We start from the raw sequence: 12,695 nt of genomic DNA on the forward strand, positions 1-12,695 counted from the left end.
AGGCATCGGCACCCTGACAGCACGATTGTCTGGCTATGTAGACTCCCTCCTCAGGCCCTATGCTACCAGCACTCCTAGCTATCTTCGAACCACCACTGACTTTCTGAGGAAACTACAATCCATAAGTGATCTTCCTGAAAACACTATCCTAGCCACTATGGATGTAGAATCCCTCTACACCAACATTCCATACAAAGATGGACTACAAGCCATCAGGAACAGTATCCCAGATAATGTCACAGCAAACCTGGTGGCTGACCTTTGTGACTTTGTCCTCACCCATAACTATTTCACATTTGGGGACAATGTATATACCTTCAAATCAGCAGCACTGCTATGGGTACCCGCATGGCCCCACAGTATGCCAACATTTTTATGGCTGACTTAGAACAATGCTTCCTCAGCTCTCGTCCCCTAATGCCTCTACTCTACTTGCGCTACATTGATGACATCTTCATCATCTGGACCCATGGAAAAGAAGCCCTTGAGGAATTCCACCAAGATTTCAACAATTTCCATCCCACCATCAACATTAGCCTGGACCAGTCCACACAACAGGTCTACTTCCTGGACACTACGGTGCTAATAAGCGACGGTCACAACCACCACCCTATACCGGAAACCTACTGACCGCTATACTTACCTACATGCCTCCAGCTTTCATCCAGACCACACCACACAATCCATTGTCTACAGCCAAGCTCTACGATACAACCGCATTTGCTCCAACCGCTCAGACAGAGACAAACACCTACAAGATCTCTATCAAGCATTCTTACAACTACAATACCCACCTGCGGAAGTGAAGAAACAGGTTGACAGAGCCAGAAGAGTACCCAGAAGTCACCTACTACAGGACAGGCCCAACAAAGAAAATAACAGAACGCCACTAGCCATCACCTTCAGCCCCCAACTAAAACCTCTCTAGCACATCATCAAAGATTTACAACCTATCCTGAAGGACGACCCATCACTCACACAGATCTTGGGAGACAGGCCAGTCCTTGCTTACAGACAGCCCCCCAACCTGAAGCAAATACTTACCAGCAACCACACACGAAAAACACTAACCCAGGAACCTATCCTTGCAACAAAGCCCATTGCCAACTGTGTCCACATATCTATTCAGGGGACACCATCATAGGGCCTAATCACATCAGCCACATTATCAGAGGCTCCTTCAACTGCACATCTACCAATGTGATATATGCCATCGTGTGCCAGCAATGCCCCTCTGCCATGTACATTGGCCAAACCGGACAGTCTCTATGTAAAAGAATAAATGGACACAAATCAGACGTCAAGAATTATAACATTCAAAAACCTGTCAGAGAACACTTCAATCTCTCTGGTCACTCAATTACAGACCTAAAAGTCACAATATTACAACAACAAAACTTCAAAAACAGACTCCAACGAGAGACTGCTGAATTGGAATTAATCTGCAAATTGGATACCATTAAATTAGGCTTGAATAAAGACTGGGAGTGGTTGTGTCATTACAAAAGTAAAATTATTTCCCCATGTTTATTTCCCCCCCTACTGTTCCTCACACGTTCTTGTCAACTGCTGGAAATGGCCCATCTTGATTATCATTATAAAAGGTTTTTTTTTCTCACCTGCTGGTAATAGCTCACCTTAACTTATCACTCTCATTATAGTGTGCATGGTAACACCCATTGTTTCATGTTCTCTGTGTATATAAAATTGTCCAACTGTATTTTCCACTGCATGCATCTGATGAAGTGGGCTGTACCCCACGAAAGCTTATGCTCAGATAAATTTGTTAGTCTCTAAGGTGCCACAAGTACTCCTGTTCTTTTTGTGGATATAGACTAATACGGCTGCTACTCTGAAATCTAGTGCAGAGGTCGGCAAACTACGGCCCGCGGGCCACATCCGGCCCACAGAACCGTCCTGACCGGCCCTTGAGCTCCCGGCCAGGGAGGCTAGCCCCCTGCCCCTCCCCTGCTGCCTCCCCTTCCCCGCAGCCACGCTGCCACACGGGCAGCGGAACTGGCTCTAGCTGGGCGGCACGGCTGGCAGTCCTGGTGCTCTCAGAGGCATGGTAAGGGAGTGGGGGGGTTGGATAAGGGGCAGGGAATCCCGGGGGGCTGTCAGAGAGCAGGGGGAGGTTGGATGGGGCGGAGGTTTGGGGGGAGCAGTCAGGGGATGGGGAATAGGGGAGGTTGGATAGGTGTGGGAGGCCCGGGGGGCCTGTCAGGGGTCGGGGGTGTGGACAGGGGTCGGGTCAGTCAGGGAACAGGGAGCAGGGGGGGCGTTGAATAAGAGTGAGGTCCGGGGGGGGGGCAGTTATGGGACAAGGAGCGGGGGGGTTGGATGGGTCAGAGGTTCTGGAGGGGGGCAGTCAGGGGACAGGGAGCGGTTGGATAAGCGTGGGAGTCCTGGGGGGCCCTGTCAGGGGTCGGGGAGTTGGATAGGGGGTGGGGAGTCCTGGGAGGAGGCGGTCAGGGGACAAGGAGCTGGGGGGTTGGATGGCTCAAGGGTTCTGAGGGGGCAGGAAGTGGGAGGGGGTGGGGGCCAGGCTGTTTGGGGAGGCACAGCCTTCCCTACCCGGCCCTCCATACAGTTTCGCAAACCCGATGTGGCCCTCGGGCCAAAAAGTTTGCCCACCCCTGTTCTAGTGCATGGGGGAACTCCAGTGGCACAGAGCCACCACAGAGATTCCTACGCACATTCATATACTACATCTAGTACAATGTAGGGGGTGTGACCAGAGGAAGGGACATAACTACACTGCAATAATCCAAAATTGTGGTTTCAGCCCATTGCGACAATTAACAGCTGATGTACATTGCAGCAGCCCAACGGCTGCTCCAACTTGTGCTGGGAGAATGATCCTGAGTATAGGAGCCCTAGGATCAGGAAAATGAACATAAACTGAGTTTTATGCCATCTTTGCAACTCCCTCCTCCAAACCTTTACTGCGTACACTTTGGCCAGATTTCAAACGCCAGACTACTCTGTTTAAAGGACAGTGCAGACTTTACAAATATGTAAGAAAACATACAGAAGAAAAGAAGGTAAATATTTTCCTCCTACCCTTGACAATGTCCTGTTAAGAGTCACGTTTAAGTTTTATAATTGGTCACAACTGACTAGCTCAATAGATATTACATTTAGGAATGATCTTTAGGGTCTCTTTATTACCACAATGTTTATGTTTATAGAATTCTACAAAATATTACTTATTCATCTCATCTTGACTTGAGTAACTCCAGCAATGCAATTTCACTGCTAATTGACCTTACTATTAAAGTCTCTTATTATTTGGCCTATGCTTCTCTTTTCTTCATTTCAGACCACAATTAGCATTTTATCATAGTGTTTTTTGTAGACCACAACCAACATGTCTGAAAGAACTTACAAAGACGCACCTTAGAAAGTGACAGAAAGCCTTCGCTGGAGAGCACCTCTTGAGCATTTCTATCCATAAACATACAGCACATACAAGTCAGTTTAGGGAGTGAGTAGAGACTGGCAACATCAAAGGTCATACAAACATTCTGAATATTAAGTATGGTGCAAAGATATTCAGAGGTGGAATCCTCCAATTCTGGGAATCCATATTTGTGAGCCAGGCTCAGGAAATCCAGGAGTATCTCTTCTTTCTCATCTCTTAATGTAGCACGGCCTGTGTAGATATATTTCAGCAGCATTGTAAATGCTTCTGCAGTGGTATCCTGAAGAGGGATTTCTGCTTCAGGCTGAGATTCTCTCATTCCACCATATAATAATGCTCTAGAGACAGAAAGAAAATGTGAGAAACCTGCACCCTCACAATAGGTGCCTTATTATATATATTTAAACAGTAAAGTAAATAAAGCAAGCATCCAAATGCCAGGTGAAAAAATAAATGAAGGTATACTTGCAATGGCTCCTCAGAAGAGACCACATAAAATGAAAAAGAATGGTCTTGAAAATATGAAATGGAAGCTGTGCAGACAGCTTAAAATTCAGCTCTACTCTGATAGTGTCTACGTAGGAATAGCACTGTGGGAGTCTCTTCATCATTATCTCAATTATTCTACATCAAGTTTAGTCAGTTTACAGGTAAAAAGAATGGGATGTGAAGTGGATTTTGTTTGTTTTTTTAATTTCAGCTCTGAAAATTCACCCTGGAATCTGACAGTTAAGTTAGGTTCTTTCATACTCACACATCACCACCAGCAGTATAGAGTTTTCAGAAAAAAATTATGTCCTTAGTGACACCTGCACAGCCCCACTGAAAGTTGGGGAAGCAGAAGTACAGACAGGTGAAATGACTTGCTAATGCTCTTACTATGAAAGAATAGCAGAACTGACAACAGAACCCAGGAGTATCAATCCCTATTTCCTTGCTCTATCCACTAACTATGGCATAGGACAGCATTGGAGGCCGAGGTGATGAGACTTGAGAAGAATCAAAAAATTTGCAACGTGTTTTCTCTAGATGATAGGTAATTTGTGCATTCTGTACACATACGTCTTAGTTTAATCACTAGCATCTCTGGCATTCATATAAGAGAAGAATTATCTTGAAATTTTACTAGGTACATTTTAAGAATGGTAAGTAGATCTGCTGTGTTAAAATGAGACATGAGTTTCAACCCAATTTTTAAACATACAGTATTTTCCTAGTTCATATTGCAGCAGATAGACTCTTTTAAATGAGCAATTTCAGCAAGAAAGGCTAAAACTAAACATTTTTAATAAATAAGTTGTATACAAAATGGGAAATGACTGCCTAGGAAGGAGGACTGCCTAGGAAGGAAAGGGATCTGGGGGTCAGTGGACCACAAGCTAAATATCAGTCAACAGTGTAATACTTTTGCAAAAAAAAAAGCGGACATCATTATGGGATGTATTAGCGGGAGTGTTGTGAGCAAGACACGAGAAGTAATTCTTCCTCTCTACTCCGTGCTGATTAGGCCTCAACTGGAGTACTGTGTCCAGTTCAGGGCACCACATTTCAGGAAAGATGTGGACAAATTGGAGAAAGTCCAGAGAAGAACAAAAATTATTAAAGGTCTAGAAAACATAACCTATGAGGGAAGATTAAAAAAAATTGGGTTTATTTAGTCTGGAAAAGAGAAGACTGACAGGGGACATGATAACAGTTTTCAAGTACATAAAAGGTTGTTACAAGGAGGAAGGAGAAAAATTGTTCTTCTTAACCTCTGAGGATAGGACAAGAAGAATTGGGCTTAAATTGCAGCAAGGGAGGTTTAGGTTGGACATTAGAATAAACTTCCTACCTGTCAGGGTGGTTAAGCATTGGAATGAATTGCCTAGGGAGGTTGTGGAACCACCATCATTGGAGTTTAAGAGCAGGTTAGACAAATACCTGTCAGGGATGGTCTAGATAATACTTAGTCCTGCCACGAGTGCAGGGGACTGGACTAGATGACCTCTCAAGCTCCCCTCCAGTCCTATGATTCTATGATACAAGCATGTTACCTGTATTTACACTTTTACTTTACAGAGGAAACCATCATCATATTTACATCATCCCATTTGTGTTCTGAAGTTTATTTCTTTTTAATCTGTAAATTGAGAGCCAAATTTAATAAAAGTCTAAAACATTATGATCTCATGGCATTTTCCAGCTTTTTACAGTTGGCCACAGTGCTTTGATGCACTGGGAAGCACTCACACAAGAAAGGTCATGTTCAGTAAATAGTGGATTATGGGAGTATTTCTCTGTGAACTTCCTAATGTATATTTCATACACAAAGTTTCCTTTAAGCCTGACAAGAAGCAATACATCACCTGAAATAATGGCATCTGGCAGCCAGAATCACTCTATGTGCAGGAAAACGTTTCTTTTCTACAATAAAGGTAACATCACTATACTCCTCCCCATTCATCAGAGCACCAACATTCTCTGACAAAATGTGAACATGGTCAATTTCCCCCACAGCTGTGTAAGGACGGAGTGGGTGACTATTACTCATCTTGATGAAGTGATGGTATTGGCAACCTATAGGAAGAAAGAAAAGAACCATAAGCATTTTTAAAACTGGGTACTGAAACTAACTCCAAGTTAGAACAAGTTACAATTACAAAAAAGCTAATGTAGATGGAATTTAGACAATTACAAGGGATAACAATTTAGTGAGGTTTCTGCTAAATCAGTTACAATAGGAACCCACCCAACTTGCTTCAAAAATTATATTTCAGTTTGATTTCAGATATCTCCACCCTACTTTTATTCTGCCAATGCATTTGTTCTAAATCAACAAGATGCCATCAATCAAATCAAAGTAACTGAACGGGCTGTAAAACTTCTGCACTACTAAATGATTCACAAAAGACAAAACTCCGTATAAATTAAAATTAGTTGACTGACCAAGGATAGAGAAATCATCATCTGAGTAAACAGGCTTAGTCTAAATACTGAAATCTATGCTAAAGTGTTTTCATCAGTAATTAGCCAGATTATGGATGTTCATGACATATTCTGATTGGATCCAGATTAACTTTCTAGAACTGAAATAATTAGTGATTCTTAATTACTAACATATGAAGATTGTTCAGGCAGAGATTCCAGTAAATCCTTGAAAGACTTAGAGGAATCCACTGGGAAGCCATCTCCACCAAGTATATTTTCAGACTGAAGAGGCTTTGAGAAAAAAGACCTTCTGCTCTTCAATTGCAGAGTCTAAAAGATCTCGAGCGGAGAAATGGCATTTACAAGGCATGTGGTTTAACTATTCATTTCACTTTGTGTGTGTACCCATGTGGTGTATAATTTGAAATAGCATTCCTTACACTTCAACTATCACTTGGGGAGAGAAATAACATGTTGTCTACATTTACACAGAAAATATACCTCTGAATATTTTCTTCTTACCTAACAGACCAGAAACCTACCCCACTTGATTCTCTAGCCATATGCTTTACCTCTGGAAATCCACAAGCTTAAACAGAACATGCAGACAGCCATAAAGGGTGATATGTCCTTGACTTTAAGAACATTATTATACGAAATTTCAATATTATACCATAAATTAAGTCGGTGATGGCCATTCCATTCTAAGCCTCAATTGTTAGTCTCCTATAACTTCCCCAAAAAACCTGGGGGAGTAAATTTGTTATAAATATTCTCAGTCATTTTTTCAGAGTTTAAAGGTAAAATGCAGAGCAAACCCAGAAATGGAATTAAGCTCAGATTTGTGTGTTGAGCGTCCTCAACCATCAGCCTTCAGGAAGCATTCAGTTCAGAAATTTTGGCTAAGTTATTTTCCCTCTTTGATACTCTCTTAGAATCGCCTTGTTCACTGAAAGTATCCAAGAAAGGGGCAACACAAATACCAGAGTTCTCATTGCAAATAAACACAAGCTGCGATATTTGTGATAACACAGAATGATGTATTCTGGGATACCTTCTGTGAACCAGGAAGTACCAAAATGATTTCACAGAAAGGAAAAGGGAATTTTAAAAATTAAAGTTTATTTCTGTGCAGTCCAGCTTGTGAGGACATGCAATGTAAAATATTGGGGTTTAATATTTATTCTTACATCGCAGTTCACTTAAGAGAAAGTCAGTTCAACGGTTTGACATTAGTGATGCAGATTTTACACTTCAAAAATGTTTTCAGACACTTTTTGTGTTCTAGTAACCAGCTTTATTTAAAATGTTAAATTGGGTGTGTGTGAGAGACAGGGTCGGGCCAGATGGCTATAGGAGAGTAACAGAAGGCAGATATATTAGCTCCAGGCTAAGTAGGTCCATTTTCACTTGGTAAGGTAACAGGGAAGGTTCCAGAACAATCAGGAACCTTCTGGACACAATTAGGACAAGCTGATTAGAACACCTGCAGCCAATCAAGAAGCTGCTAGAATCAATTAAGGCAGGCTAATCAGGGCACCTGGGTTTTAAAAAGGAGCTCACTTCAGTTTCTGGTGTGCATGTGAGGAGCTGGGAGCAAGGGGCACTAGGAGCTGAGAGTGAGAATGTGGACTGTTGGAGAACTGAGGTATACAAGCATTATCAGACACCAGGAGGAAGGTCCTATGGTGAGGATAAAGGTGTCGGGAGGAGGGCATGGGGAAGCAGCCCAGGGAGTTGGAGCTGTCGCACAGTTGTTCCATGAGGCACTCTAGACAGCTGCATTCCACAGGGCCCTGGGCTGGAACCCAGAGTAGAGGGTGGGCCCGGGTTCCCTCCAAATCCTCCCAACTCCTGGTCAGACACAGGAGTCATCGACCTGGACCGTGAATTCAGAAAAACGGCCAAGCTGAGGGCTGCCGTGAAGCTCCAAGGTGAGCAAATCCGCCAATAAGCGCAAGACCCACCAAGGTAGCGCAGGAACTTTGTCACAGTGTGCAATCCTCCATGAAGACAGAAGTAATTAAATTCACATACTGCACATATTCATTTCTGTAATAAAATAGTATGAAGTGTCACAAACTGAATGCATTCTCCTAGCTACGTATGCTTTATGTGCACATTCTAGTAAGTGTGCAGAACGAAAAATACAACTGAGTTTAAATAGAGTATTTCTATTTCAGTACCATCTAGAAGCTCTGAGAACAGGGCCTCACTGTGGTAGATACTGTACAAAAAAGAGAATCCCTGCCCCCAAAAGCTTAAATTTAGACAGGACAGAAAGGGTGAGAGAGGAAAAAGCAGAAGATAGAAGAGGTGACTGACTCAAGGACACACAACAGGTCAGGGTAGCGAGGGGAACAGAACCCAGGTCTCCCATTCTGCCTATTACTTAAATTAGGTGGGTGTTCTTGGTCAAACTCACTGCAAGTATAAGCAGAAACAACTCCACTGATGCCAAATGAATCGCTCCCACTTATGAGAATTATGAATTTGGGACTCTGAGCCTTTACTTAAATGTGTGATCCTATAGGTCCCCTCCATGATACATTAAAGAGGCTATGGTACTTTCAAGAATAATAAATCAAACACCCCCAAAAACAAAGCTCTCTATATAGTAGACTTTACCATAGTATCAATTAACATACCTTTAGCTGCTGAAAATTTGTAGACAAATTAGTCTTTAGGAAAAACCAGATGCATTTTATCATGTAATACCTTTTTACCAAAAGAACAAATAAAAATCTATAAATTACAATTAGGGCTGTTGATTAATCCCAGTTAACTCGCGCAATTAACTCAAAAAAAGTAATCACAATTAATCGCAGTTTTAATCGCACTGTTAAACAATAGAATACCAATTCAAATGTATTAAATATTTTGGATGTTTTTCTACATTTTCAAATATATTGATTTAAATTACAACACAGAAGACAAAAAGTGTACAGTGCTTACTTTATATTATTTTTATTACAAATACTTGCACTGTAAAAATGATAAACAAAAGAAATAGTTTTCAGAGTAACAGCCGTGTTAGTCTGTAGTCGCAAAAAGAAAAGGAGTACTTGTGGCACCTTAGAGACTAACCAATTTATTTGAGCATAAGCTTTCGTGAGCTACAGCTCACTTCATCGGATGCATATTGTGGAAAGTGTAGAAGATCTTTTTATACACACAAAGCATGAAAAAATACCTCCCCCCACCCCACTCTCCTGCTGGTAATAGCTTATCTAAAGTGACCACTCTCCTTACAATGTGTATGATAATCAAGTTGGGCCATTTCCAGCACAAATCCAGGTTCTCTCACCCCCCGCTCCCCCGGCGCGCGCACACACACACAAACCCACTCTCCTGCTGGTAATAGCTTATCTAAAGTGACCACTCTCCTTACAATGTGTATGATAATCAAGGTGGGCCATTTCCAGCACAAATCCAGGGTTTAACAAGAACGTGTGGGGGGGAGGTAGGAAAAAACAAGGGGAAATAGGTTACCTTGCATAATGACTTAGCCACTCCCAGTCTCTATTCAAGCCTAAGTTAATTGTATCCAATTTGCAAATGAATTCCAATTCAACTGTTTTTTTCAATAGTATTTTTCAATTCAGCTCATACAAGTACTGTAGTGCAATCTCTTTATTGTGAAAGTGCAACTTACAAATGTAGATTTTTTTTTTTGGTTACATAACTGCACTCAGAAAAACAATGTAAAACTTTAGAGCCTACAAGGCCACATACTCCTACTTGTTGTTCAGCCAATCATTAAGACAAACAAGATTGTTTACATTTATGGGAGATAATGCTGCCGGCTGCTTATTTACAATGTCACCTGAAAGTGAGAAAAGAAAAGGAGTACTTGTGGCACCTTAGAGACTAACAAATTTATTAGAGCATAAGCTTTCATGAGCTACAGCTCACTTCGAAAGCTTATGCTCTAATAAATTGTTAGTCCTTAAGGTGCCACAAGGACTCTTTTTCTTTTTACGGATACAGACTAACACAGCTGCTACTCTGAAACCTGAAAGTGAGAACAGGCATTCACATGGCACTTTTGTTGCCAGCATTGCAAGGTATTTACATGCCAGATATGCTAAACATTCGTGTGCCGCTTCATGCTTCAATACCATTCCAGAGGATGGGCTTCCATGCTGATGACACTCGTTAAAAAAAATAATGTGTTAATTAAATTTTGACTGAGCTCCTTGGGGTGGGGTGGGGGGGAGAACAGTATGTCTCCTGCTGTTTTACCTGCATTCTGCCATATATTTCATGTTATAGTAGTCTCAGATGATGACCCAGCACATGTTGTTCATTTTAAGAAAACTTTCACTACAGATTTGACTAAATGCAAAGAAGGTACCAATGTGAGATTTCTAAAGATAGCTGCAGGACTCGACCCAAGGGTTAAGAATCTGAAGTGCCTTCCAAAATCTGAGCGGGACGAATGTGGAGCATGCTTTCAGAAGTCTTCAAGAGCAACACGCCCATGTGGAAACTACAGAACCTGAACCACAAAAAAGAAAATCAACCTTCTGCTGGTGGCATCTGACTCAGATGATGAAAGTGAACATGTATTGGTCTGCTGTACTTTGGATCGTTATTGAGCAGAATCCATCATCTGCATCGATGCATGTCCTCTGGAATGATGGTTAAAGCATGAAGGGATATATGAATCTTTAGCGCATCTGGCATGTAAATATCTTGCAACGCCGGCTACAACAATGCCATGCAAACACCTGTTCTCGCTTTCAGGTGACATTGTAAACTAGAAGTGGTTAGCACTATCTCCCGCAAATGTAAACAAATTTGTTTGTCTGAGTGACTGGCTGAGCGAGAAGTAGGACTGAGTGGACCTGTAGGCTCTAAAGGTTTACATTGTTTTATTTTTTAATGCAGTTATTTTTTGTACATTATTCTACATGTGTAAATTCAACTTTCACGATAAAAAGATTGCATTACAGTACTTGTATAAGGTGACTTGAAAAATACTATTTTGGATTGTTTTGTTTTTTTACAGCACATATATTTGTAATAAAAAATAAATATAAAGTGAGCCCTGTACTCTGCATTCTGTGTTGTAATTGAAATCAATATATTTGAAAATGTACAAAACATCCAAAAATATATAAATAAATGGTATTCTATTATTGTTTAACAGTGCGATTAATCGCGTGATTAATTTTTTTAATGGCATGATTAATCACAATTAATTTTTTTAATCGCTTGACAGCCCTAATTATAATGTATCACCTAGTGGCAGATCTAGAATCTATATCCCCATCAGGATTTCCACATCCTACATTTTAGGAGTCCCTGCTTTTCACTTGAATTATGACTCTTAAGAGTAGAGCCAGATGAATCTCACCAGAACTGCCATAGATCTTCCTGCTACTTTCTCATCCTCATGGGAAGCTGGGAGATTCATACATGGCAGTTTATGGTGTAGCAGGATATTCGCTTTTCCCCCCCTATCTATTTACTTCCATGTATCTGCCCTACACTCTGTTACATCCTCCTTTCCTTTTGAGATCAGTGTGTGGAGGGATGTGACCAAACAAACACAATGGGTTAATTTTTCTAGGTGTGTTTGAAATCAAGTTGACAGAAAAGATTCATCTGGCTCTCCACTAACTTTATTTCCAACAGCTGTAGATGCTGCCTACACTGGTAACTGAGTGGGTTAAAGATGAATAGCCTTCATCTCAAGTCAAAACAGGTGAAAAACCTCTGGATTAGCAAGTGGTAGTTTGTATTCCTGCAAGAATCAATGTGTAGCCGTGGTACTCAGACTAAGGCTCACAATCCGCAAGTGGCCCTTTAATGTGTCTTCTGTGGCTCTGTTTAGCACATACTAAAACCCTATGAGATTTAATTACCCAATCTAAGTTATTAACCAATCAGGATGCTTTTACTATGTTATTAACCAATTGCAGTTGATAAAATAACAACACTTGATCATTTTGCTGTGAGAATTTTATATATGTAAGCAAACTAAATATTTCCCATCATATGGTTTAAATATGAATATATAGTACTATAGTAAATGTAACAATAAATTAACACTACTGTGGCTCTTTTGGGTAATGTTGACTGCTAATTTGGCTCCTGAACCACTGAACTCTGATTATCACTGGTGTACAGGATGATAGGTAGAATCTGGTTTGGGGAGTATTTCTGGGAGGCTTCGCCATTTAGACAATAGATGTGATTTGCCCTCTAAAAGGAACAATGTTGTGCTAGTCAAGAGTATGGACTACAACTATGCCGATTGCTGGAGACGTAGAGTTCCAAGAAATGGATTGGTTACTGGTGTGGGAGTTTTTCAAATTCTGTAGCAACAAAGGATTGAGATGACTGATAACTT

At 41.1% G+C, this 12,695-nt stretch overlaps 1 protein-coding gene across 2 annotated transcripts in view; it reads right to left on the reverse strand.

Moving 5' to 3' along the window:
- Positions 1–12,695, reverse strand: part of BTBD9 (BTB domain containing 9) — a 290,025-nt gene that overhangs the window by 260,752 nt on the left and 16,578 nt on the right. The window contains exons 1-3 of one of the 2 annotated variants that reach the window (XM_074949108.1): positions 8,302–8,332; positions 5,773–5,983; positions 3,399–3,762 (exon numbers count right to left, since the gene is read on the reverse strand). In XM_074949108.1, coding sequence (XP_074805209.1) covers positions 3,399–3,762; positions 5,773–5,957 — 549 coding nt within the window. In that variant the 5' untranslated portion in view covers positions 5,958–5,983; positions 8,302–8,332. Of the gene's footprint in view, positions 1–3,398; positions 3,763–5,772; positions 5,984–8,301; positions 8,333–12,695 lie in introns of those variants that run through there. The other variant, XM_074949106.1, reaches the window with a different exon arrangement.

Source organism: Natator depressus, chromosome 3 (genome assembly GCF_965152275.1).
Source record: "Natator depressus isolate rNatDep1 chromosome 3, rNatDep2.hap1, whole genome shotgun sequence".
Lineage (NCBI taxonomy): Eukaryota > Metazoa > Chordata > Testudines > Cheloniidae > Natator > Natator depressus.